Genomic DNA, 27,763 nt, shown 5'->3' on the forward strand with positions numbered 1-27,763 from the left:
GTGTGCTGGGGTAATTGGTCCTTCAGTGGGGAGCAGGACCTTGTAAAGCTGCAGAGTGAATCCGGTCCAGACGCTGCCTCTTACTGACTGCATGACCTTGGACAAGTCTGTTCCCTTCCCCGAGCCTCACTCTTCTCATCTGATAAACGGGCACAACGATAGCACCTACCTTGTAGGGCTGTGGTGAGAATTCAAGAGTAACATACTTGTAAAATCTTAGCACAGCGCCTGACACACCACAAACAACTCGGTAAATGGGAGTGCTTACGTTTATGATGAATAAAACAAATGCTTTTCCACCATCTCTGGCTGCTCCAGGCTGCCTTCTCTTGCCATCCCCTCTTAAATTCGGCCTCATTCGGGTGTGGAGCAAGGATTGTATGCAGGATCGCGGGCCTCGTAGCTCCGGGGGTGTTCTGAGGTAACCAAAGTCTGAGAAGCGCGCTAAGGGTTTGCTGAAGCGGGGCGGGGCGGGGCGGGGCGTGGTGAATGGGCGTGGTCAGGGGCGTGGCCTTCCCATGCGGCGCAGGGACTGTTGGGGAAGCTGGCCTCGGAGTGGGGCGGGGCGAGGTGGAGGGGGTGTGCTCGGGGGCGTGGCCTTCCTGCTCCGACCTGACAGATGGGGTAGAGGGCGGAGCGAGACAGCAGGCGGAGAGCGTGTCCGAGGCGGGGCGTGGCCTTCCCGGAGGGAGAAGTAGGCGGTGGAGCGCGCCCAAGGAGGGCAGAGGGGCGTGTCCGAGGCGTGGCCTACAGGCCAGGCTCCTCCCCAGGAGTCCTGCTCTATGCTCCGCAGCTCCGTATCCTGAGAAAGGCGGGAGCCGTCGAGCAGAGGAGGTCTACGGGTTGCAGGCCGCCACGACAGGGAACTATGACTGCGGTGGGCCGAAGGTGCCCCGCACTGGGACCCAGAGGGTGAGTGACCGAGCTGGGACCGAGGAGGGCCGCCGCCCGGAACGGGAGTTGTCTGAGGTGGAAATCCGTGCCCCTGGGGCAGCTGACAAACCTGGGTGTGAGTTTAGCATCAGGAACTTTTAAACTTTCTTTTGGTGTAACTCTATCCCCAGCCTCTCCCGGCACAGGTTGGGCATCTTCTGGTCACAACAGTACCAGAAGAGAGGCACTATTACGATTTCCAGTTTTCAGATGAGGAAAGAGTGGTTTACTTGCCCAGTTTGACACAACTAGTGAAAGTCAGAGCTAGGGTTTAATTCCACCTTCCTGGACCAGGCCCTCAACGACTAGGCAACCCATTCCCCTCCAGCAGGTATTGAGACACCTTGAGAATGCCAAGTCTAGGACCCAGCCTTCCTCCCCTGTGGGCAGAGATGGTCCTGGCAGTGCCTCTGGCATCAGGCCGGGCTTAGAGCTAAGAGGAAATGGGGAGACTCTCCCTTCCCCCCCTAATCATCTGGAGTGTCCAGGGGTCCTGAGCGGGGTGGGGTTAGCAGATCAGATTGAGCCCTTTCCTGGTGCCTTGGGACCCAGTGTCCCTCCTGCTCTCCAGGCCAAGTAGGAGTCCAGGAATTGTTGAACATTTCTTCTAAGAGCCTGTGAAGCCCAGATCTGTGCTGGAGTCAGGCGACCTGCTTTGCCTGTGTGATCTCAGGCTTGTCCTGCCCTACTCTGGGCTTCAATCTCCCCAACAGCCAAGATGGGCCTGGGATGGTCTCTGAGGATCCATCCAGCTTGGGAACAAGGGCATTTGAGAACTGCCACTGAGTAAGACTGGGAGCCTCATTCCTGAGTGTCCCAAGGGGGTCATCCCAGTGGCTGTTCAGGGAGCAGCATAAGCTGGGGAAGACGTGTCCCTCCCCTTCCCCCTGGGAAGCAGGTTGCACCTGGAGCAAAAGGAAGGAAGGGGAAGAGGTGAGGCTGCAGGAGTTTCCTGGTGCCCTGTTCCCTGCTGAGATCATGGGGGATGCAGAGGAAGGAGGGAGGAGGGGCCAATAGAAGGGGAATGAAGGGCATTTAGCTCCCAAAATGGAGAGCACCAGCCCAGTCTCCCCCCATCCCCTGGCACCCTCAGCCTTCTGCAGGGAAATAGTGGGTCCAGAGAGCCCTGACACTCTACCTTCAGTCCATGTTATAGAGGAGGAAGCAGAGTCTCAGAGAGGGAAAGGAGGTCCCCCAACACCCCACACCCACACACACACACACACAGGAATTGTCAGGCCAGGGTCCCACCAGAGGACAACTGGCTGGCCCTGCCTGGAACACTCAGTGGGTGCCATCTACCACATTTTACCAGCGAGGAGACTGAGGTTCAGAGAGAGAAAGGGACTTTCCTGGGGTCACAGAGAGATTAAGTGTCAGAGCCTAGATTCGATTCCGTCTTGACCAACTCCCAAGCCCAAGCACTTAACCACTAGGCCACATTTCACCTCCTGCAAGTAAAAATCTCAGAGCTGTCTCTAACATTACTTCAAATGACTTCCCATACCCCCCTGAAAAGGCGGTAATAGGAGCCCATTTTACAGATGAAGACATCGAGGTTTTGTGAGGTTAACAACTTGCTTGAGATGACACAGTTGAGTTGGAATTTCATTCATTTTAATAGTTACTGAGATGCAACTATTCCTAGACATTCTTCTAGGTTCTAGGGAGACAGCAGTGAGCACAGCAGACAAAACCCTGCTCTCAAGGAACCCCCATTCCAGTGTGGGGGAGACAGATGATAAACAAGATAGTGAGTTACCCAGTCAGCCAGAAGAGAAAAGCACTACGGAGAAGGATTCAAATCAAGTAGGGGAACTGGTCTTGGAGGGTAGTGGCTGGTGGTGGCAATTTAGGAAGGTTAGCCAGGAAAAAAGTCTCAGTGAGAAACTGATGTTTGAGCAAAGGAGATGAGGGAACAGACCCTCTTTTTTTTTTTTAGTTGAAATATAGTTGATATGGAATATTATATTAGTTTCCGGTGTACTGGGAACAAACCATCTTGATATCTGGGGAAGGGTATACTAGGCCGAAGGAATAGCAAGTACGAAGGCCCTGAGGTGGGAGCATCCTTGGCACGTTTGAGGAGCAGCAGAGAGCAAGATGGGGGCTGGGGAGAGGAGTGGTGGAAATGAGGCCAGAAAGGAAATGGGTTCAGATAAGTGAGGCCTGGAAGGCCCAGCAAGGACCTGGCTTTGACTCTGAGCGAGTTGCAGCCGTTGCTGGCCTCAAGCAGAGGAAGGCCCCACTCTGACTTATGTTTTACGAGGACTTCTCCTTTAAGGAGGATTTGACCGCAGTCCTACTCATTCTAAAGTGTCTCACCTGAACATCCTTTCCTGCCTCCCAGAGACCCAGACCCCTCCGCTCCACTTCCAGGGCTGTTCAGAAGGAAACTGAGACGTGGAGAAGGAAGCACCCCGGCCGGGGGCACCCTGTGTTGCCCGTGCCCCAGCCCTGGTGCCAGGCGTTGAGAACAGGCCAAGACCCCCGTCCCCACCGCCCCACCATTTCCTTTCGGAATGTTGATTCCTGTCCAAGAATTCCCAACACTCCCCAGAGTCCCACGACCCTCTCGGCCCTGCAAAGTGACGTCAGCTGCCCGGCATCTGGTAGTGATTACCCATGGCGGGGGGGAGGGGGCTGTGGTGGGCTCAGCCCATTCAGCCTCCTCAGACTCTGGGCGGCTGGTCCTTGTCTTCCAAAGGGGCCCAGCTGCTCCTGGCTCTCATTTCCTGTGGAGACTTTCTCATAGCCCTTGAGACCCCCAGACGCCTGAGGCTGTGGGAACTGCTCTGGCTCAGGAAGGATGGACGGTCCCCCCACCAACCCCAGCTGGAGCCACATCCCCTCAAACCCTTAGCGGACTCTGTTTACAGAATGCTGGACGTATGTGGAGTGAGAGCTGGGGAAGAAAGGGGTCGGCTACATCAGCGGCTCAGAGGCCCACTGCTGACTGTCTTTACAACATTGAGAAACCCCCTTCCCCTCTCTGACCCTCAGTTTCCCCATCTGTAAATTGGGGACAATAACAGCACCTGCTTCACAGGGTCATCGTGAGGACTAGACAAAGTAGAGCATTTAACCTGGCCCTGGCCCGAGGAAGTACCGGCACACAGGATGCTCAGGCGATCACCACACCCATTTGTAGAAGAGGAAACTGAGGCCCAACAAGGGGGATTCGCCCAGGGTCACACAGCCTCCTCCCTCCCAGCCGAGGGCCCTCTTCAGAGCCCCTGAGGGTCTTTCCCCTGTCCATGCCCACTTCGTTTCCTCTTCCTCATGTTGATTCTGGGTTCCTGGTCTGGTCGGAATATTCTTTTTCTTCACTTTCCCCTCCCCAGTGTCCCGCATCTCCATCCAGGAGCAGTCCCCATCATCTGGGAGAGCCTGCCTCGGGCAAGGAATAAAGCAGAGCCGAGCCAGGTCTCGTCTGAGCAGCTCTGTGCCCTGCTCTAAGCGGGGCTTCTGCACAGGCATCCAGTCGTCTTCCGCATTTGCTCGTCTCCAGCAGCTGTTAAGTCTCAGCAGCTCTTGGGACTCAGACTCCTCAGCTCTGCCCTGGGATGAGCGACCCCCGATCTGTCCTCTTCTCACAGAGCTGGGACCCTTCCTGAGCTCTGCTGGGGAGCTCACCCCTGTCAAGAAGACTGAGGGCGCAGAATGGCGGAGAGGAGGAAGGACGTCTCCAGGACGGTGGTGGCCCATCGTACAGGAGAGGGGGCAGGGCAGAGGCTAAAGCCAAGGGCCTTCCTGGCAGGGAATCCCAAAGGCCTCTTGGCTGGGTGTCCCCAGAGAGATGGGGCTTTCCACCCCAGCTCTCCCTTCTCAGGGTCTTTAAGGACTAAGGAGCATAGAGCAGGGTTGCTTCTCTGCCCCGGGTGAGTGAAAGTCGGAGTGAAGGAGGGAGGGTATCTTCAACCCCCCAGGAGGAGCAGGATGGGAGATTTCATTTGGGGGGTGGTGGTGCTGGGGCAATGAGAGGAACCACAGGGGCTAAGGAACCTTCCACCTTTCCTTCTCATAGGATCCTTGCAGCCCCTCTGGGAAGACAGTTAAAATATGCCCATTTCACAGATGAGGAAGTTGAAGCTCAGAGAGGGGAGGGCAGGGAGAAAGCTGGGAAGCATGAGGCAGACGTTGGGGAAATCTCCACTCAAGACCATATGACCACACCCCAGGGAGCAAAGTGGGGGACGGACAGAGGGCAGCGAGGCTGCAGGGCTCTGCAGGGCAAGGCTGCCTGTGGTGAGGGAGGGCCAAGGTGGAACAGGATGGCAGCCTCTCCTCCAGGGTCCCTGGGGGAGCCTCGCCCTTCCCTCCTGGCCAGGATGGAGACCCTGAAAGTAAAGCTCAGACCGAAACCTGCACTGGGGAAATAAAGGATAATGGACTCTAATGACTGATCATTAATTCAATTAATTAAGCTAATGTATGCAATAAGTGGTACCAGTTATAAGAACAAATCAGCTAATACAGGCAATTAAAGGGGTTGGTTATTTAAATAATTAATGCAGCTGATTAGTGGAACTTATTTAGCTCAGTTGTCACTATTATTTATTAATTGATTTCACCACTAATATTAGAGAGGAAGTGCCTTTTAAATCCATAAAATAAGAAATTAATTAATTAATTAATGGAGCTGAGTTTTTTTTAAAATACAGTATTTCAGTTTTATTTTATTATTTTTATTTTTAAATATTTATTTATTTATTTTTGGCTGTGTTGGGTCTTCGTTGCTGTGTGCGGGCTTTCTCTAGTTGCTGTGAGCAGGGGGTACTCTTCGTTGCGCAGGCTTCTCATTGCAGTGGCTTCTCTTGTTGCGGAGCATGGGCTCTAGGCACACGGGCTTTAGTAGTTGTGGCTCGCGGGCTCAGTAGTTGTGGCACGTAGGCTGTAGAGTGCAGGCTCAGTAGTTGTGGTGCACGGGCGTAGTTGCTCTGCGGCATGTGGGATCTTCCCAGACCAAGGCTCGAACCCGTGTCCCCTGCACTGGCAGGCGGGTTCTTAACCACTGGGCCACCAGGGAAGCCCGGAGCTGAGTTTTTTAAAATGGAAGCTTTGATTCCTGGATTTGATCATTACAAAGGGAGAGAGAACATTCTAGAAGTCTCCAAGCAAACAGATCTGCAGGCTGAGTAGGGATTACTCTGACTCTAAGGGAGAGAATTCCTCTAGGCAGAAGGAATATCACGTGCAAAGGTCCTGAGGCTGGAGCGGGTAGAGCTCTTTGGAGGAAGTGTGAAGCCTGAGTGCAAGGAGGACCCTAAGGAAGAGAGGAGGGGTGGCTGGCAGGGGTGGGTCACAGCGGGCCGACCCATGAGAACTAGAGTTTGTCCTCAGGTTTGCAGGGGCTGCTGTGACATTTATTCATTCATAAACATCTTTACAGGGGCTTCCCTGGTGGTCCAGTGTTTAACACATCGTGCTTCCACTGCAGGGGACACGGGTTCGATCCCTGGTCAGGGAACTAAGATCCCACATGCCACGCAGTGTGACCAAAAAATACAAAACAGAGCAAAACATCTTTATAGGGTGCCTGGCACCATTCTAGGCAGAACCCAACCCCTGCCCTTGTGGAGCTGATGTTCTGGTGAGAGGAGATAGTGCATGGCAAGTCAGATGAAGCACTACGGAGAGGGACGAAGCAGGGCGGGGAGGTGGGGAGCATTGAGAGGCCACACTTCACTTCCAGATGGGCGGCCAGGGAAGGCCTCACTGAGAAGGGACATTTTGGTAAAAACCTGAAGGAGGGAAAGGCGGGAGCTTAGTGGATATCTGGAGGGAAAGTATTCTTGCAGAGGGAACAGAAAGTGCAAAGGCCCTGAGGTGGGAACAAAAGGCAGCAAGAAGCCCAGCCTGGCTGGGGCAGCGTGAGTGAGAGGAGTGTGGTCAGAGCCAGTGTGTGAAGGCTGTTATGAGGACTTCAGCTTTTTAAAAATATATATATATATTTATTTATTTTTGGCTGCATTGGGTCTTTGTTGCTGCACGTGGGCTTTCTCTAGTCGCAGCCAGTGGAGGCTACTCTTTGTTGCGGTGCGCGGGCTTCTTATTGCGGTGGCTTCTCTTATTGTGGAGCACGGACTCTAGGCGCACGGGCTTCAGTAGTTGTGGCGCACGGGCTCAGTAGTTGTGCCTCACGGGCTCAGTAGTTGTGGCTCACGGCTCTAGAGCTCAGGTTCAGTAGCTGTGGCGCACAGGCTTAGTTGCTCCGCGGCATGTGGGATCTTCCCGGACCAGGGCTCGAACCTGTGTCCCCTGCACTGGCAGGCGGATTCTTAACCACTGTGCCACCAGGGAAGTCCCCAGGACTTCAGCTCTTACTCTGAGTGAAACTGGGGCTCACTCCAGTGGGCTGGAGCACAGGAAAGTCGTAAGCTGACTCATTTTAACAGGATTGCTCTGGCTGCTGGGGGGAGAACAAGTCAGAGGGACACAGATGCAAGCTGGGAGGCAGTGAGGAGGTGGTGGCCATAGTCTGGGCAAATGATGTCAGTGGGTGGTGAGCCAACATGGTCACCTTATGTCTTAGGAATCCTGGAGTGTTATAGTGGGGCAGGGAGAGGTGATGGGTGCTGGTGGTGGCTCCAGGCCCTCAGCTTCCCGGGCCTGGGCCTCTGCCTGAGCACCCCCACTGGCTCTGGCCACCTCAGCCCACCTGCTCCCTGGGGCAGGCGCCCCCTCCCCAAGGCTCTGCTCCTGCCCAGAGCATGAGGGGAAGTGGACAGGAAGCAGGAGGAAGTGCTAGGCGATCCCAGTGTCCTGGCCAATCTGTTCCCAGCAGTGGGAGGATTTCCGGACCTAAATGGCCGGAAACACTGGGATGGGACACCTCACCCAGGAAGAGCAGGGTGGTGAGAGGGGGAGGGGTCTGTTCTCCACCCCACTCCCAACTCGGCTGGACAGAGAGAACCCAAACACCTTTGGGAGCCTGCTGGGGCCAGGCTGCAGCTTGAGGGACTACGGTTAGAGGTCAGCAAGGACTTTGCAGGAAGGAAGGCTAGCACCAGGGACTCTGGAATGTCAGAACAGGGAGGACTGTCAGACAGCATCTCAATGAGGAGCCCCTGGCCTCAGGAGCTGGGGGAAACCCTGCATGGAATTCTGCCCTGGAAACATATACTTCACCCACAGTTTTTGTTTTGTCTTGTTTTTAGCTCAGCTGTTTTTGTTTTAAATTTATTTTATTAGATTTATCACATTTAAATTTAAATTTGGTGCTTCTGTATTTGAGGAAGCAGTTCCCTGATGTTTGACTTTCCTCCCTATTTTGCAGATGGCAATACTAAGGCCTGTGCCAGCCAGAGAACCAGGGCCCAGCCTGACAGAATTAATAATAACAATAGTGATGAATACTGGTTGAGGGTTTACTGTTCATACATTCCTTAAGCAATAAAGAGTTCTTGAGCTCCTACCACGTGCCAGGCACCATGGTGGGGGCTCACCTGTGAGCTATATAAAGTTAGTGCCCCAGGGGAGGCGTCAGGTAACTGAGTCAACAAATAAATGTAAAGTGATTGTTTCAGGCAGAGACTGAGGAAAAGAAAGCAGGGTTGAGGACAGAGAGTGAGGGACAAGGGACTATTCTTGTCAGGGTGGTCAGGGAAGGCTTCTCTGGGTTGGGGACATTAAGCAGAGCTCTAAATAAAGTAGGGGGAGGGGCAAACTGTGTGATGATGTGGGGTGGGGCGGAGAGCATTCCAGGCAAGGGAACAGCAAGTGCAAAGGCCCTGTGGCAAGAACGAGCTTGGCAACGAGGCCAATGTGGCCGGGGCAGAATGAGGGAGGGAGACATATTTTGGGGGTGGGAATTGATGAGGCGGGCAGTCAGATACCACCAGGGCCACACAGGGCATTGTAGGTTGGGGAACACGTGAGCTTGTTTACATTTGTTTTTCTGGCATGAAAATGGCACCCTCTTTACTCTCACAAGGGAAGAAAAGTCTTGGTTTAGTTGATAAATTACATGGCCAGCCATTTGCAGACCATGGAGTGGGATTTAGATTTTGTTCTTTGAGAGATGGGAGGCTTGGGGGTGTTTTGTGCACCGATATCTGCTTAGCTTTTCACTTGAGAGCCGCCTGGGTGGCAGAGGGCTGTGAGGGCAGACACAGCGAGAAGGCTGCTGTGTGCTCCACAGAGGACACAGAGGGCGTCCCAGATGGGGCAGGGTTGACACATGGAGAGAAGTGCTCAGGATCTATTTTGGAAGTAGAGCCACAGGATTTCCTGATGAATTGGGCATGGAGTGTGAGTGAGAGAGGAGGTGCAGAGGACTGCAGGGTTTTGGGCCAAACAAAGCAACAAGAAGGATGAAGCTGACATCAACTGAGATGGGAATCGGATGTGGGGAGCAGGGGCGTGGGGTGGGGGAGATCGGCAGTCCTGCTTTGGATACGAAAGTCAAAATGACTTCAAACATCTGAGAGGAGATGCTAAGGAGGCAGTTGGGTTTCTGAGTCTGGTGTTGAAGGGGCAGGTCCAGGCTGCATCGGAGAAGGGAGGGCCTTTAAGGCTGAGGACTGGGGGAAGTGGCTCACGGAAGCCCTCACAAGGAAGGGTGATATCTATTTGGCACCTGGGAAAAACAGCCACCCGCAGCCTCTGGCCTCTCCAGGCCCCATCCTGACCACCTCTTGGGGAGGGGATCAATTCCGCAGCCAAATGTCACCAGCAATGGCACCATGATGTGCCACTGGGTGGGTCACTCTGCACTAGGGAATGAGGGTAGGGCGGGAGGAAAGGAGGCTGAGGCCCAGCCTGGGGCCACCAACTGTGGAGTCAGGGAGGAGGTGGGGAGTGAACACCAGGGGAGTGCAGCGTCCTGAAGCTGGTCGAAGATAGCAATTCAGGGAGCAGGCCCCGTGTTAAGCATATAACATTCATCAGCTCCCAGAGTCCTCGAGAAAACCCGAGGAAGCAGAGGCTATCATTACCCTGATTTACAGACAGGAAACAGGCTCAGAGAGGTGAAGGTACTTGCCCAGGGTCGCACAGCTGGAGAGTGGAGGAGTAGCCCAGCCAGCAGATTCCAGCAAATGCTATCAGCTGCAGTGCCCCCTCCTGCCTGCAGGTGGGCAGAGGCTGGCAGCTGGGGAGCCAGGCAGGGCTGGGAACACTCACTTTTCTTCTCTCCTTCCAGGGCCACTGGAGAGCCGGAGGCTGGCGGGGACTATGTGAAGGTAAGAGGGGCCGGAAGGGGACACTGGAGGGCCCAGAGTCTGTTCCAGGAAGGGCAGAGTCCTTTTCTGGCCTGGTTAGGAGCCAGATCTCACCGACTGTTCCCAGGAGGAGAAGGTCTAGGAGTCAGGGCAGCGTGTGGGGTCTGCTTTCAATCCCAGCATCTTCTTCCCATGCCTTCCATCATTCTTTCCTGGCCCCAAACTCAGGACTTCCCAATGTTTGTTACTACCAGACTCCATCCAGCTGCCAGCTGGACAGGGCCCCAAGGGTGGCTCCTTGCGAAGACCGGCTCTAATCCCACTTGGTCTCTGAGCGTGTGGTGCTGGTGCCGGGAGGTGGCAGCAGGAAAGGATGACTCAGTTCCTCATCACAGATAATGGGCACAGTCACATCGATCATGAGCTTAATTTGTCCTGGGCACTGGGAATGTTGAAAATGCAGTTTTGAAATAATAACGATAACAATAACACGACATAACATTTCGAGTGCCTATTGTGTGCAGAGCCCTGTGCAGGCTGCTAGCACTGGGAGTCACTTCTGAGCTCTTTACATAAATGAGGTCTTTGACTTCTTCCCTCATCACTGGGCAGTGAGGGCTTTCTTGTGCCCATTTACAGATGGGAAATTTGAGGCCCAGAGAAGTGCAGTGACTTGCCCACCACCACACAGCTACTGCAGGGCAGAGCTGGGATTGCTGTCCAAGTTTATTTGATGCCAAGACCATGGACAGAGCCCTTGGCCTTCCACACCCCGGAGCACCCACCCTGAGCCAGGTCCCCTGCCGAGTATGGAGCACACAGCAGAGGGCAAGGAGCGCCAGGCCCTGTGTTCCAAGGGCTCCTGGCCCATGTGGGGACCAGGGCAGAACCACACAATGGTTTGGGCTTGTGTTTTGTAATTTAGCAGACCCAAATTTTAGTCCCAGATCTGCCACTTATTTGCCACATGACTTTGGGTGTGTCACCTCTCTGAGCCTCAGTGTTCACCTGTATGAAATGGGGTAACAGTGGTGCTTCCAAACCAGGGTTGCTATGGGCTTAATGAGTCCATGCCTATGAAGGGGAGATCTGGGCCTGGAACAGAGCAGGCCAGGCTGGTTCCTGACCCCAGGGCATTCCATCACCCAAGATGCTGCCTGTAAAGCTCCGTGTAAGTGACTAGTAATGAGCTCTGTGGGAAGTGCTCACACTGCTGTCTCCCACCATCCCCAGAAGGCTCAGATAAGAAGCCATTGGAGCTCCAGAGGTAGGGGACGATTTTCAGCTCAGGAGCTGGGGATGGGGAGATCAAGGAAGGCTTTCTGGAGGAGGAGGCATTGAAGCCAAGCCATTGCAGTTGACCAGGAATATTCACCAACATCCTCTCTCCAAACAGAAAGCTGGAAAGGAGATAAAGATAAGCAGAGATGGGTGGTAGAGTGATCCAGGCAGAGGTAAGAGTGTGGGCGCGGTCAGAAAGCAAGCTTGAGTGAGCCCGGGAAATGCAGCCCAGGGCTGTAGCAAGTTGAGCAGGAGCTGCTCCCAGGATTTGGGCCCTGGCTCCTCATCCCGAGCCCTGACACCACAGGGGGGACAGAGGCCTCAGGTAGAACCAGCACCAAAGCCAGTGGTGGACCACACAGGGGCATATTTCAGCACCCCATAAATCCCAGCTGCCTGGAAAGGTAATGAGATCCCCATCACTGATGGTAGTGAGATCCCTGTGAGGATTAGCTTTGTATTTTTCCCTTAGTTTACTGGGCTGAAAAATGTAATTTAAAAATGCTATAAAAGAAATAATACCTGCTCACTGGAGCTGATTAAAGAATCCCTTGAAGTATGAACTCAAAGCAATGTTAGTTGTGGCTTCAAGCCTCAGAAGAGGGTGGAATCAATAGTCGGTTACCAAAAGTCCATTCCTGACCTTACGTACTCAGCTTCCAGAGCTCCAGGGTTTCTCAGATCGTGATGTGAGTACTTTGATTCTAAGGCAAGGATTCTAAAGTTCCAAGACCGTAAAACTCCAAGCTCCATGCTCAGAGCTTCAGATGTATTTACAGAAAATAATCAAATATCTGAGACCCAGAGAGGTGGACTCACCTGCCTAAGGTCACACAGCCTGTCAAAAGGATTTGAACTCCAGGCCAGACTGATGCAGAGTCAGTGATGACTTCCTTTGTGCGGAAGAGCCTATGATTCTAGGACCAAAAGTCCAGATTCTAAGACACTAAGCTTGAAAACAATAGCAAGCATTTACTGAGCACTTGTTTTATGTCTGGCAACTTACATGCATCAGCTCAGCCAATGCTGACAAGAGTTCTGTGAGGTCAGCACAGGTATGTTTTCCAGATGAGTAAATCTGGGCTCCAGGAGAAGGGACTTGGTTGGGTGGAGGTGGGGCACCGCTAGTTGAACCCAGATTGATTCCCAAACCATTGAGCCTTACTGAGTCTCTGCCCTCCCCACCCCCCCAAGTCTGTCAGTGGAATATCCCGCAATTCCCAGCAGAGTCCCTGATTCCAAATCAGAGATGAGAAATCCTGGGCTCTGGGAGATTTCCTGAGGCCACAAAGGATTTGGTCAAACATATACAGGGATTTTTCCAGCTTTAGATATGATTTAGTTCAAAGTCTCTGCCCGCTCCGGGTCAGTGAGGGGTGAGACGAGTGGGGGCGGCAGGACACCCCCCCTCCCTTGCCGACCCAGGGGTCCCCACCCCATCCTTCTGCCCCCCGTGAAGCCCCCCTTGGCAGGTCCCCCGTTCAGCATCCCCAGACTACAGGCTGCCGGGGCGCGCGGGGCTGGAGCTCTGGGGGCTAGGGGCGGGGAGCCGGGGGCGGGCGGAGGGAGGAACAATGGCCCCCTCCCCTCCCGGGGCCGGCAGGAGGGTGGGGTCTCCCCGCCCCGCCTCCCCGCTCCTCCCCCGACAAGGCGATGAGGTAATCGCGCCGCCGAGAGGCAAGCGCAGCCGGTGCCCAGCCCGGTCGGTCCCGCGCCCCTGCCCCGCCGGCAGCCGTCCCCCGCACAGTCCCGGCCTTGGCCGCCCGGCCCCACCATGACCGAGCGGTGCAGCCTGTGGAGCGCCCTGTCGGCCGCCGCCTGCTGCTTCTACCGCGGCTCCTTCGTGCAGGTGCAGGTGAGGGGGCGGCTCGGCCCCCGCCAGGCGCTCCGGGCTGGGACCCCTGGCCACTCGCCCCCGGAACCGGGGAGCCGCAGCCCGTGACGCCGCGCAGGGTCCGGCCAGGCAGGGGCTGCGGGCTGCAGGCTGAGGGCTGCGGGAGGGGGCGGGGTCGCCCCAACCTCACCTCTGGGCGCCCAGACGCTCCGCAGGGTGAGGGTCCAGCTGCCACTCCCGAGACTCGGGGCTGCGGAGGCTACCGTTCCGGTCCTGCCTCCTCTGCAGGATGGAGCTGAGCTGGGGCGTTGGGTACCTGGAGATGAGGTCCCCGGCGTCCTGCCGGTCCTCCAGCGAGCACTCCGGCCCCTGCGGCTGACCCGGGCAGCCTGACTCCCCATTGTACCGGGGGCGCTGGGCCGGGGTCCAAAGGCTGAGTGAGGGGTGGGAAGCTGAGGGGATGCTGCGGGTGCCGAGGCTGGGGCCAGAGCGCCTGCAACCCTCCTGCCTTCTAGGTGGGCTTGGACGTGCTCCGGGCGCGGGTCTCCTAGCCTAGCTGGCCGGTCAGTGCGGGACGGCGCCGTGGCGGTGAAAGGGTTAAACGGAAGGGGGTGGAGGGGAGGACCCGGACCCCGCCTCTCTGCGGAGCATCATCTGCGGATGGCTTTGCTTAGGGTTGCGAGACTTAAGGGAGCTAGAGGGGACTTGCTGGGTACCGGCTGGTGAGAAGGGGTTAAGACCCTGACTCGGGGTCTCCGCGCTTTTGCTTCCCGAGCCCCCTGGGGGACGCGAGGCGCATCACCTCTGCGCTCCCCCAGGCTCACACACTCTCCGAGCCCGCCTGAATGACTGCCCCGCCGGCGGCTGAGCGCAGCATCCCCGCACCCGCCAATCAGGAGCTCGCAGGCCGGGAGGCGGTGAGATCATCTCTGGCCAATAGCAGTGCAGCGGGAGCAGGGATGCTGCATTCGCGCCCCAGCACCCACCCTCCTTGGGAGCTAGGGACCCCCGGGTCGAAGGTGAGGAATCACAGAGACCCTAGGGTTCCCTAACCTCAGGTGTGTGGGAGGACCAAGTTTGTCCCTCCAGGTTCTCCCTGACCATTTATTATGGTTGGAAAAGTGGAGCCCGGTCTCCCACCCACCATTTACAGATGAAGCTACCCAGGCCCAGAAAGGGAAACTGATTGGCTCAAGGTCATACAGTGGCAGGCAGAGTCTCGAGGCCAGGTTCTTTACCACACAGCCCCTCCCCTTCTTTGCCCCCTGTCCCCCTTGCTCCAGCTGTGGAACTGGGGCAACTTCTCAATTGCATGCTCTTTGTCAAGGAGGAGTCTCCCCTGTGACTTCCACTGTTCCCTCTCCAGGGTGTGGTGTGGTATAGGGGAGGGGCCAGGACCCTGAAGAATAGGGAACCCCATGGAGGAGTGTAGGTATCTGAGTTAGCTAATCTTAGTTCACCCCGGACCTCCCTGCCTTTCTGGGGTATTGGTTTCTACCCTGGGCGGAGGATGTACAGAATCCCCATCCTCAGGCCTTGCCTTTTCTGGAGCACTCATCTCCATCATCCACTCCCACCATCGGTCGCCAGAGCCCTACAGGTACCTCAAAGCCCAAATTTGTATGGGCCCATCCCCAAGCTGCTCCTGCCCCAGCCTTGCCCACCTTGGAGAGTGTCTCATTGTCCTCCCAGGCTCTCTACCTGGAATCCTCTCTGACTCCTCCGCCCTCTTCCCCACACCTGATCAATGGTTGTGTAAACACCCTTCCACCAGTTCCCATCCCCATACCCCACCCTCCCCTGCCATTGCCTGGAAAACACTAGGCCATCTCCATGCAGTGGATGGAACCTGCCCCAACACTTTAGAAACCTTCTGCAGCTCTGCTGTGGCCTCTGGGTAAACCCCAGCTCCCCAAGGCAGCCTCACAGCCCTGCCGCGCCTGCCCCTGCCACCCCCAGCCCTTTCGAAGCTTCTCCTCCCGCCCCCAGGGCCTTGGCTCTGCCTATAGGGCCCTGACTCTGCCACTGTCTTCCCAGAGCTCTTTCCTGCCCACCTGCCTGTCCCCACCCTGATGCTTTTGCTTGGCTCCATCCGGCCTCAGTGGGGACGGCACTTCTTCAGGGACTCCCTGACCAGATGAGGAGGGACATGCTCACCTGCTCCTGGAGCTCCCTGTGCGTCTCTGAACATCCAGAGATCCTGGGGTTGCTTGTCAGTATCTGTGTGGCTCCCCCAGGACAGAGGCCGCCTGTCCTGATGACCTTGGGCTCAGCCCTTGGCACAGGACCTGTCCCAGAGTAGAGGTTCAGTGTTGAAATAATGGAGTCAGAGACTGTAGATATCTCTGAAGCTGGGAACCACGATGTCTTGGCAGCAGTGTAGACTGAGGTAAATCAAGGCAGTGGGAGCAGAGGTGTGGAGAATGGAGCAGCAGGGTTAGGCTCTGAGAACTGTGAAAGGTCAGAGGAGGCAGGGACTGGACTAGAGGATGCTGGACCCTGGTGAGGAGCGGGTCCTGGAGAGAGATTGCCCTTTAGTGCCCCCCTTCATCTGTCCTGCTGCTTGGCCAGGTCTGGGCCATATCTTTCTGTCCTGAACCAGCCATCATTGCGGTCTGGAATTGGGGGAAGGGAGAGGAAGCAATGTTACGTGTTCTGGCAGTGACAAGGACATCTGTGGGCTAGTTGCAGTGCTCTGGAGTATTGTCTCCTTTCATCCTTGCAATCCTGTGAAGTAGGTTCTGCAATTGTTCCCATTTTACAGAGGAAGAAACTGAGGCCTGGGGAACTCGCAAGACAGCCAGGATTGGGCTGGGCTTCATGGTGGGGGCACACCTGGCAGCAGGGGCTCCCCTCCCCCTGTTCTTAGGCCTCCAACCCCAGGCCACAGTAACCAGGAAACCAGGAATCTCCCCCTTGGGCAGGTGGAAGGGGGTGTCCTGAGCATTATCTCCAGTGAGTGACCTCGGGCTTCCCTGCTGGGCTGCAGTTTCCCCATCTAGCAAGGATTGCTTGAGACAGCAAGGAAGAAAGGGCTTTGGGAACTGTAGAGGACATCACAGGTGTCTTTAGGCAGGGGGGTGCTCTGCAACCGTGTTTGTAGCTGCCTCCTCGACGCCTGTATAAGTCACCGTCCCAGAATGTATCCTCGTGCATTCAGCCCTATTTTTGTCCATGCTTTTGCCTGGGTACCTGCTGTGTTATATACGTTTAGAAATCCTCCCTCCCTCCACTTCAAGATCAGTTTGGTGTCTTTGGTGCAGAATGAGTGTTTGTGATTGCCATCTCCTCCAGCAAGTCTTCCTGGACCACTCCACCTGGCCTAGACTTCATCTCCTCCCTTTGAAAAGCTACTCGGCACTTTGCCGCTGTCCAGTGTTGTGGTGCTGACCTCAAATGCTCATGTCGCTTTTTAAAAATATTTATTTATTTATTTGGCTGCGTCAGGTCTTAGTTGCAGCGCACAGGATTCTCTCTAGTTGTGGCATGCGGGCTCAGTAGTTGCAGTGTACAGGCTCTCTTGTTGTGGCACGCAAACTCTAAAGCGTGCTCTTAGTTGCCCCGTGGCCTAGCTGCCCTGCGGCATGTGGGATCTTAGTTCCCTGATCAGGGATCGAACCTGCGTCCTCTGCATTGGAAGGTGGATCCTTAACCACTGGACCACCAGGGAAGTCCCTCAAATGCTCATGTCGCTTTTGCCTCCCCTCTTAGACTAGGAGCTTCCTTGAGGACAGGTTTATTTATTGACTTATCTACCCTGGCACATAGTTCAGAGCCTAGAACACAGTAGGCACTTTTTGGTGGATTTAATTGAGATTCCGTTACTCCTGCTGGGATAGGGACTCCTGCGTGAGGATCTGTGCCTAAGTGTTCCCAGGGTCCCAGGATGGAATGAGTTCACCTGGGGTGGTGGAGGTTGGGAGGGAAGGAGGAAGGGGCTTCAGTTTGGATGCCAACTTTTGCTGTCTCCTGCCCAGTTCTCCAAGGAGAAGTACATCCTGGACTCATCGCCTGAGAAATTGCACAAAGAGTTGGAGGAAGAGCTCAAACTCAGCAGCACGGATCTCCGCAGCCACGCCTGGTACCATGGCCGCATCCCCCGTGAGGTGAGCGGGCCCCGAGCTGGGACCTCAGCCCTAGACCCACCGCCTCGGCCAGCCCCAGCCCAGAGAAGCTCTGACTATTGTTTGGTGGGTTCAATCAGAGTAGCCTGGGATGAGGTCTAGTTCTGCCATTTACTGACTGTGTGACCTTGAACAAGTCACTTCACCTCTCTGAGCCCCAGTTTCCTTATCTATAAGATGGAGGATAATAATAGTGCCTACCTTAAAGGTTGGTTGTGAGAATTAAATGAACTAGTGCACGTGAAGTTCTTAACACGATGTCTGACATGCAGTGAGCTCAATGAACATTGTCCTTTATGGTGGTGGTTGTTATTATTACTACGATTATTTTTACTGTTATTGTTATAGGGCTATACATCAGCCTCTTGTGTGTCTGGTCAGTGCATATCAGTCCTTAGGCTGCTCAATTTTGACAAAGTTGAATTTCTGGGCTGAGGCTGATAGTCACCTGTTCCCTTTTACATTCATGCTGTAAATCTTTGTCGAGTATCAGCTCTGTCAGGTCCTGTGCTGGGCACCAAGGATGCAGAGATAAAATAGGCGGTGGCTTCCCTTGAGGGCTGGTATCCCAGGGTAGGGGTTGACAGGCAGGCAGACCGTCAGAGCCCAGTGGGAGAAGTGCAAGAATGGAGCACCCAGCAGGGAGTGTGGGCTGCCCCGAGGAAGGGGTGCTGAGGAGAGAGGCCATTATGAGATGGATAGGAGTTCACCAGGTGGGCAGGATGGGAAGGATGTTCCAGGCCGAGAAAGTAGCTTGAGGTACAAAGGCCCAGAGATGTGCCAGAGCACTGGGTGTTAGGAGGAATGAGGATTGAGAATCCACTCTGCCCAACGTGAGACCTGAGAAGGAGTAGGTCTGAGACCTGAGTTTCAGATCATGGCGACCCCCATCCCAGGGTGTTATGTCCTCCCACGCCTGAGCCTCTGTTTCCCGGACCCAGGGCCTCTGGCTGAGTTGCACCCTCTGAATCTGGGTCAGAGGGTGCAACTCCCAAGCTTCAGATATCTCTGTTCACTGTGTCCCCCAGATCCCGGGTCTGGCCCTCTCTGCCCCTGCCCCGCCCCAGCCTGACCCTTGCCTCTCGCAGGTCTCCGAGACCCTGGTGCAGCGCAATGGTGACTTCCTCATCCGGGACTCGCTCACCAGCCTGGGCGACTATGTGCTCACCTGCCGCTGGCGCAACCAGGCCTTGCACTTCAAGATCAACAAGGTGGTGGTGAAGGCGGGTGAGAGCTACACCCACATCCAGTACCTGTTCGAGCAGGAGAGCTTCGACCACGTGCCGGCCCTTGTGCGGTATCACGTGGGCAGCCGCAAGGCTGTGTCAGAGCAGAGTGGAGCCATCATCTACTGCCCCGTCAACCGCACCTTCCCGCTGCGCTACCTGGAGGCCTGCTACGGCCTGGGCCAGGGCGGTGGCAAGGCTGCCAGCCCCGCCAGCCCCTCAGGCCCCAAGGGCAGCCACGTGAAGCGGCGCAGCGTCACCATGACCGACGGGCTCACCGCCGACAAGGTCACCCGCAGTGATGGCTGCCCCACCAGGTGAGTGAGAACCTATGCTAGGCCTCAGGCTCCCCATCTGTCAAATGGGGGTGTTGGTCATGAGAGTGCGGGAGAGAAAGGGGAGGCCCAGTCACACGGGTCTGAGGTGCTATGACTGCCCTGGAGCCTTGGTGTGTGGGGAAGGACAGGAGGAAGCTCAGGCTGTGCTGAGTAGAAGTCTGGAGCGCAGGTTGCCATCCCAGCTCTGCTACAACTAGCTGTGCACCCTTGGCCCTGGCATTCCTCCTCTCTTGCCTCCATGTTCCTACCTATAAAAGGCCCTCACTCAGAAAGCCCTCTCTGGCCTAGGGGGAGCCCTGGGTGCTGTCCTGTCCCAGGCAGGGGCCTGGTCCTGGTTGCCAGCCCACCCCACCCTACCAAACTAGGCCAAGGTGGGCATCAGGGCAGAGGGCTTTGCAGGATGCAAGCCATTGCACAGGGAATGGAATGTTCTCAGCGACATTTTTGATGACACCCAGTTGTCTGGGGCTAGGTGACACCGGGCACTGATCCCAGGAAAAGCCACAGCAGCCAATCATTCCTGAGGCCCTACTGTGTACCTGGCCCTCTCCTGGTGCTCTTGCGCCCAACTTCAGTGACTCCCACGTCCCCCTGGGAGGTGGCTTCTGTCCATGCCCCTACTTTGTAAATGAGGAAATAGGCTTGGAAAGGGGCAGCCGCTTGCTAGAGAGTGGTAGGACCCAGATTCTAACCCAGGCCCTCAACTCTGAAGTCTGTGCCCCTAATTTCTATGGCCTCCCTGGCTGTTTGCAGCAAGACCTGCTATCCTGTGCCACCAGCACTTGGATAGGTCCCATCTCCCTGGGCCTGGGCTGGGTGCTGTCGGCCAAGGAATCACTGGTTGGGTACCCTGTGGGGAGTAGCCACTTGGCCTGTGGTTTGGAACCAGTGATCAAAACGGTGCCAGGATCCACAGGCCATGTGTGCCCAAGGCATCCTGGGTATAGTATGGGAGCAGTGAGGAGGGGCCAGGCTGGTGGGCCTGGCTCCCTTGGCCTGCCCACCTTTCCTGCTAGCCCCTCTCCCCAGACTGTTCTGCAAGTTGGGGGCAAGGTTCCCAGGGAAGAGAACAGTTGTGCAGGTTGTGGACTGCACAAGCCTTTCCTCCTCTGGGCTTTAGTTTTTGTACCTGTCAGTTGGGAGGTTGGACTTGATAATCTCCAAACCTTTTCTGCCTTTGAAGTTCAGCAGATCTTGGATGGAGGCAGAGGTGGGGGTCCTAATACTAGCTGAGGACCCTGACCTCTGGGATCTCTGCTCATGAAGGTGTCTGCTCCACAGCACATCACTGCCCCACCCCCGGGAATCCATCCGCAACTGTGCACTCAGCATGGACCAGATCCCAGACCTGCACTCTCCCGTGTCCCCCATCTCTGAGAGCCCCAGCTCCCCCGCCTATAGTACCGGTATGTCCAGCAGAGGGGTTAGGGGCAGGTGGGGGGATCTGGTGGGAGTAGCCCTGTGTGTGCATGTGTGCACTATCTTTGACGACTTCTGTTATAGTATGTGATCATGTGTGTTTCTACCTCTTTTCTGAGAGCAATGCCCTGCAAGAGTTGACACTAAAAACTTGCCAGCAGAACTATCGATGTTGACGTGCAAAACATATCCATGGCTTGTTCATTCTGCAACGACTCATTGAGCCCCTGTTGGGTACCAGGCATTGTGCATGTGGTTTCCAGTGCATTCTCCTGAATGTTACTGAATCTGGCTCCAGTGCTGTGAAGTGCGTGTGGTCAGCAACACTCAGCCCCCATTGGTCAAGTGCCTCCGTGTGTGGTGCTCTGCCAGGCCCTGCATCAGCTGGGACTTAATGCGTCCCGGATTCCAAATGGTGGGCTCAGACCGGACTCGTCATGCTTGCTTTAGTCTTTTAAATAGACTTTTTCAGAAAAGTTCTAGATTCACAGCAAAATTGAGCAGGAAGCACAGAGCGCTGTGCTTTTTTTAAATACAAAGAAAATTTCTACTGTAGAAACATGCCACTAGTTCACTTCTGGAAGAAAACAAGTGTTTTCAACAGGCCATACTGCATATTGCCCACCTGGCAGGAAAAGCTCACAGACGGAGGTGCATCCCGGGAGGAACCTTTGCTGGGAGACACTGTTCCCATGTTGCTGTCTATATGGGTTGTCACAAATTCTTCTCTAAACACAGGCCTGGCAGCTTGTCATAACTGTCACCTTGCCTTCAAAACAACACCCTTGGGTGTAAATGTTAAAATGCCTTGCCACAAATTATTTATCGGAAAATTTCTAAGCAACGCGGCTCAGGGAAGTACCCAGGAGTGAGGACTTAACACCTGGTTTTAAATCCCAGCTCTATGCTTTGCTGGCTGGGTGACCTCAGGCAGGTCAGCTGGCCTCTCTGAGCCTCAGTTTTCTCATCTGGAGAATGGGGATCATAAAAGTACTGACGCACAGGACGTTGAGAGGGTTAAACGGACTAATGTGCAGAGAAGGATCTCGTAGCCAGTAAGAGCTCAATAAACATCACCTCTAATTTTGGATGATGGTTACTGTTTTGACTGGTATATCTCCAGCATGTCACCAGTTCCCAGGACACATGTACTCAATAAATCGTTATTACTAATTCATTGAGAAATAATTCCATACGATGAACTCCAGCAAGTGCTTAGCTTTTCTGAATCACGGAAAGCTCCTTCAGGTAGCTCCGTCGTTCCCCAAGGCTACAGCAGCCTTAGGGTAGGGAAGTGAGACTCCTGGGGTCCAGGTAATTTCAGAGTACCACTGAGAGCTGGTCAGTGTGCCAGAGTCCGCTGGGCTGGGCCTGGGTCCAGGGAGGTGGGGCTATCACCCATGTAGGGTGGATGGAGCCTGTCCTTTGGGAAGGGGGTGGGGGAACCTCACTGCGTGGGGAGTCATGGAAACTAGTCCTCTCTCTTTATCTCCCTGCAGTGACCCGTGTCCACACCGCCCCTGCCGCCCCCTCAGCCACAGCGCTGCCTGCCTCCCCTGTCACCCGCCGCTCCAGTGAACCCCAGCTGTGTCCTGGAAGTGCCGGGGAGTCGGACAAGGGCCCTTACTCCAGCCCCCCCCACACCCGCTGCGAGGCCTCCCCATCACCGTCGCTCAGCAGCTACAGCGACCCGGACTCTGGCCATTACTGCCAGCTGCAGCCTCCTGTCCGTGGCAGCCGAGAGTGGGCAGCAGCCGAGGCCTCCAGCCGCCAGGCCAGGAGCTATGGGGAGAGGCTTAAGGAACTGTCAGAAAATGGGGCCCCCGAAGGGGACTGGGGTAGGACCTTCACAGTCCCCATCGTGGAAGCCACCTCTTCCTTCAACCCAGCTACCTTCCAGTCACTACTGATCCCCAAAGATAACCGGCCACTGGAGATGGGCCTCCTGCGTAAAGTCAAGGAGCTGCTGGCAGAGGTCGATGCCCGGACGCTGGCCCAGCATGTCACCAAAGTTGACTGCCTGGTAGGTGCTGGGTACACACTGGGGCAGGAGGAGCACCTCCATCCTCTGGCTTTGGGACAGGGGTCAGGGTGGTGAGGAGCTGGCCCCAAATTCCCAAGTATAGCGAATGGGCCTGGATTCTGACTTCATGGCTGTCCTTCACTTGCTGTGTGACTCTGACTAATCACTTTACCTGGGCCCCAATTTTCTCCTTTAAAAAAAGCAAAAACCGAGATATTCTTGTCAGTTTGGCACTGGAACCGAGGAGTCCTGAAAGCCAGTGGCGTCTGGCTGCCTGGGACACTTTCTGAGCCTGGTGAAAGTCAGTCTGGCTGGTCCAGGGAATATAACAGGCCCGACTTCCCGTGTCCACCCCCCCTAGTGGACAAAACTCATTGCCTAGGTCCATAAATTGTGAATGCCTGGGCCTTTGCTTTGAATGGATCTTGACCATCTAAGGACCCTGACTTGCTCTCAGTCTCAGTTTCTCTCTCTGAACTTTGTGGCGGGAGGGCACTGACTGCTTGGTTGCACTGGTCTCTGAGCTCAAGAAGCAAGAAAAGAAACAGTGCTGAGAGGTAGCTCTGTGAAGAGTGCTAGGCGTGAAGGGAGCAGCCCTGGGGTCTAGGCCCACTGTGTGACCTTGGACAAGCCCTTTCCCCACCGGACCTCAGGTTTGCCTTCTGGAATAAGGGTGTCCTGGGCACCTCTGGCCCATGTCAGACACCTCTGGGCATTTTCCCATTTATCCCGCGTTTCACAGATGGGGAGAATGAGGCTCATTTTGCTCCATGTCAGAGGGTTAGCAGTAGAGCTGGAATTCAAACCCAGCCTCCCAGCCAGGCTGCCCTCCAAGATAAAGCTCCCTGACTCCCAGATGGCTTGAGCTAGCCATGACAGAAAATTAATCAGCCCTCTGGGCGTCCTTGTAGGTTGCTAGGATACTGGGCGTTACCAAGGAGATGCAGACCCTAATGGGAGTCCGCTGGGGCATGGAGCTGCTCACTCTCCCCCATGGCCGGCAGCTACGACTAGACCTGCTGGAAAGGTAAGGCGAGTACACAAGGGGACTCACGGGGAACCCCCTGGGCTACCGCGCGGCCCTTCGCTGTGGCCGGTTGGCCAATCACAGTCTCTCACCCCGGCTCCCAGGGATTCTGGCCGCGCCCCCTATCCCATTGACCAATCGCTCCTTCTCCATATCCAGCTCCAAGTAATCTTGGTTTCCCAAAGACCGAGTCCTTTATCTCCGAATTCACATTTTGCATCCTCTTGACCGATCACAATCTGTGAGCCTGGCCCTCTCATCAGCTCTGGCTTCTCTCCTTTTCTTTCTTAGAACAGCTCTACCAGATGATTTCCGATGATTTCCGCTGATCGGTCACAAGCCTCAGCCTGGCGCTCTAGGGCCTCTGGCCCCGCCCCCTGACTTATACTGACCAATCAGAAGCCCTTAACTTTGCTTTTCCTCACTCTGGCCGCGCCCCCTAATCTCATTGACCCTTTACAATCTCTCGCTTTTGGCTCTGCCCTCCGCCCCTCAGCTCTCAACCACAAGGACCCCCAACCCTAGGTCCCTGGCCCCGCCCCTCTGACCTGGCTGCTCCGACAGGTTCCACACCATGTCCATCATGCTGGCCGTGGACATTCTGGGCTGCGCGGGCTCCGCTGAGGAGCGGGCAGCTCTTCTGCACAAGACCATCCAGCTGGCGGCCGAGCTTCGGGGGACCATGGGAAACATGTTCAGCTTCGCTGCAGTCATGGGCGCCCTAGATATGGCCCAGGTACTGAGGGGCCCACACAGAGCTGGGCATAAGCTAGTCTCTGTCCGGAGGAGCCCTAGGATGTGTTCCTTTGGGATAGCTGTATATTGAATCAGGAAGAACTTTGTGACCTTCTAGGCAGCATTGGTGACAGGGTAACTGGGAGCACTGAGTCCTTTAAGTGCTGACCTGCTCCCAGACAAAGTCTTCCCTTTTCCCTGCTCTCAGTTTCCCTACCTGTAAAATGAATGAGGAGCATTATATGAGTTTAAAGAATAACTATAAAACGGCACTCATTTAGCAAGCACTGACTGTATGCTGGGCGCTACATCGAGTACTTTAGAAGCACCAATTCCTCAAAAAAAAGTCTCATGAAGGGAGTGCCTTTACTGTTCTCATTTCACTTATGGAGAAACTGAGGCAGAGCAGTACTTGCCTAAAGTCACATTCAGAGGCCGAAAAAGTTGGGATTCAAACTAGGTCTGTCTAATTTCACAGCCCGGACCTCATCCACACTACACTTCCTCTCCTTTGCCTCGTCAACAGTGACAGCAGGATCCCAGAGCAGTGGCTCAACTCCCAGCTCTGCCACTTATTTTTGGAATGACCTTGGGCAAGTCATTCGCCTCTCTGAGCCTTAGTTCCCTCATCTGTAAAATGGGTTGTTGGGAGAGCTTCATGGGAAACGTGTGAAAAGCAGTCAGCACTGTCCCAGATTCATGAATGGTGACTATACTAATAATTATTATCCCATATTTGGGTGTCCGCTGGGCAGAGTTGCCTGTGGCCCCAGCAGGCCCCTTCCCTGGCCGGTCGCTCACAGTCTGGTCTCCCCAGATTGCCCGGCTGGAGCAGACATGGGTGACTCTGCGGCAGCGACACACAGAGGGAGCCATCCTCTACGAGAAGAAGCTCAAGCCATTTCTCAAGAGCCTCAATGAAGGCAAAGGTACCTCTCCCACCTGGCTACGTGACCTTGGACAGGTTCCAGCCCTCTCTGGGCCAGCAAAGACTCTCCCCGTGGGGAGGATGATGAGGGCTTGACTGAGCTTTGTGCAGGCTGTCCCCCCACTCACTTTCTGCATCTGGCAACCGTGTATGCCACGTCCAGGTCCAGCCTCGGCCCCTGAGCTCGGCCAAGGCTGCAGTGGGTTCAGCTGGAGGAATCCGAAAGGTTTGTCTCAGGAGTCAGAATCCCTGCGGGCTCTCTCTGGGACCTCAGGCAGGCCCTTTCCCCGAAAACATCCTCGGTCTCTGGGACCCTGGTGGGTGGCTGGGCCCTCGGAGGCCTCTGAGCACCGTGTGTCCCTCCCTGCAGAAGGCCCGCCGCTGAGCGGCACCACGTTTCCTCACGTGCTGCCACTCATCACTCTGCTGGAGTGTGACTCCGCCCCGGCCGAGGGCCCCGAGCCCTGGGGCAGCACAGAGCACGGCGTGGAGGTGGTGCTGGCCCACCTGGAGGCTGCCCGCACCGTGGCCCACCACGGCGGCCTGTATCACACCAATGCCGAGGTCAAGCTGCAGGGTGAGTCATGGGTCGCAGCTGCGGGCGATCCCACCACTGATCCTGCCAGCCTGGGCCTCCCTCCACATGACTTGCTTTCCCCTCTCCTCCAAACACCCCTTCACATTTCTCCATCCCTCTTCCCTGCATGTTTCCCTGACTTCTTTTTCTCACCCCTTTTCTTCACTTATTCAGCAGTCTGACAAGCAGTTGTTAGTGGCAGGCACCAGGTTGGGTGCGGGGGACAAAGAGATGATTCAAAGAGCACCATAGCTGTGTATCTTAGCTTCTCTGAGCCTCAGCTTTCTCATCTGTGAAGTGGGCATCCTAACAGGCCTACTTTACAAGGTTGTTTACAAAGCACTCGGCCTGGGGCCCTGGGGCTGAGGCAGACCTGCCCTGCCTTCAAGGAGCTCACAGTCTAGTCAAAAAGTAGAACTCCTGGGCTTCCCTGGTGGCGCAGTAGTTAAGAATCCACCTGCCAATGCAGGGGACACAGGTTCGAGCCCTGGTCCAGGAAGATCCCACAGGCCACGGAGCAACTAAACCCGCGAGCTACAACTACTGAGCCTGCGCTCTAGAGCCCACGAGCCACAGCTACTGAAACCCGCACACCTAGAGCCCGTGCTCCACAACAAGAGAAGCCCCCGCAATGAGAAGCCCACACACCACAACAAAGAGTAGCCGCCGCTCACCGCAGCTAGAGAAAGCCCGCGCACAGCAACAAAGACCCAACACAGCCAAAAATAAATAAAATAAAATAAATTAATTTTAAAGAAAGTAGAACTCCTCCTTGTGGAGGGAGAAGAGAGATAGCGTCTTCAGATAATCCATCTTTTACTTTTCTAGGCAGTATTTAAGTCACAAAAGTTCTCTGTAGACCAATTGGAAATAACAGCTGAGCAAAACCAAGATAAAACAAATCACCAACAATTACCTGGAGGTAAATGCCGTGAGCATCTGGCATGTGTCTTTCCTGCCTTTCTTCTTCAGAAAGGACAAAAAAGAAACTACTTTTTTACATTTATTTACAAAATATATACACATTTCTTAGGAAAAATTTTGGAATTTACAGAAAAATACAAAAGAGAAAAGAAAAATCTCCCCCCCAAATTAATTTTTGTTTTTTTTTTTGGTACATGGGCCTCTCACTGTTGTGACCTCTCCCGTTGCGGAGCACAGGCTCCGGATGCGCAGGCTCAGCGGCCATGGCTCACGGGCCCAGCCGCTCCGCGGCATGTGGGATCTTCCCGGACTGGAGCACGAACCCGTGTCCCTTGCATCGGCAGGTGGACTCTCAACCACTGCGCCACCAGGGAAGCCCCCAAATTAATTTTAATATTTTATCTTCTAGTCATTTTTAAATTAGATGTTGCAAATAGTAGGACAAAGACTGGGTGCTAAACTGCTTGGTCATGTTCATCAGCAAACCTTGTGGGATCCCTGGTGGAGGTGGGGGGAGGTCCCTTGGAATGAGGCCCTGAGGCATGTGGTGGCTCCGAGCAGGAGTCCCAGCCTCCGCAGCTGGATGGTGGTTCCCTGACCCCTGTGCCCCACCCTGCAGGGTTCCAGGCCCGGCCAGAGCTCCTCGAGGTGTTCAGCACCGAGTTCCAGATGCGCCTCCTCTGGGGCAGCCAGGGCGCCAGCAGCAGCCAGGCCCGGCGCTATGAGAAGTTCGACAAGGTCCTCACTGCCCTGTCCCACAAACTGGAGCCTGCCGTCCGCTCTAGCGAGCTGTGACCCCCATGGACCCTTCCCCTCTGCAGCTGCGGGCAGCAACAGGGACAGAAGGGCACAGACCTTTTCCCAGAGCACCCCAGGGACACTGTGATCAGCCCGAGAACGTTCTGGGTTCAACTCCAGGATCTCCCTTGCACCTCCAGGGTCCTACGTGGACTCTGGGCTCCATCCCACCTGCTACTCACTCACCAAGTTTTCCTTCAGGAAGAACTGGAACCCCTGTTTCTCCCTCCAGCTTCTGCTTCTCCCCTTCCTGCTGAGGTGCCCTGTATTTGAGCCACGGGAGGCTTCTCACACCTCCTCACTCTTCTCCAGGCACCTGCCCCCGCCCCCTCACTGACACCAATGCCTCCCTCTGGCTGTAAATACATCTGTCTGTTCTGTAAATAGATGTACAGAAGCCGTGTTCTTTCTTTCATATAATAAACTTTTATG

The 27,763-nt window shown here is 55.2% G+C and overlaps 1 protein-coding gene across 1 annotated transcript; it reads left to right on the forward strand.

The window, feature by feature from the left end:
- The first annotated feature begins 824 nt into the window (after window positions 1-824).
- SH2D3C (SH2 domain containing 3C) lies at window positions 825-27,759 on the forward strand. Its single transcript, XM_082657179.1, has 11 exons — window positions 825-912; window positions 10,079-10,118; window positions 17,190-17,318; window positions 18,425-18,879; window positions 20,182-20,306; window positions 21,819-22,342; window positions 23,254-23,369; window positions 23,934-24,105; window positions 24,922-25,033; window positions 25,403-25,609; window positions 27,153-27,759. The coding sequence occupies exons 1-11, from the start codon at window positions 869-871 to the stop codon at window positions 27,326-27,328; spliced, it is 2,100 nt and encodes a 699-aa protein (XP_082513305.1). The 5' UTR covers window positions 825-868; the 3' UTR covers window positions 27,329-27,759.
- Window positions 27,760-27,763: the final 4 nt, after the last annotated feature.

This window comes from Grampus griseus (assembly GCF_964374135.1).
Source record: "Grampus griseus genome assembly, chromosome: 6".
NCBI lineage: Eukaryota > Metazoa > Chordata > Mammalia > Artiodactyla > Delphinidae > Grampus > Grampus griseus.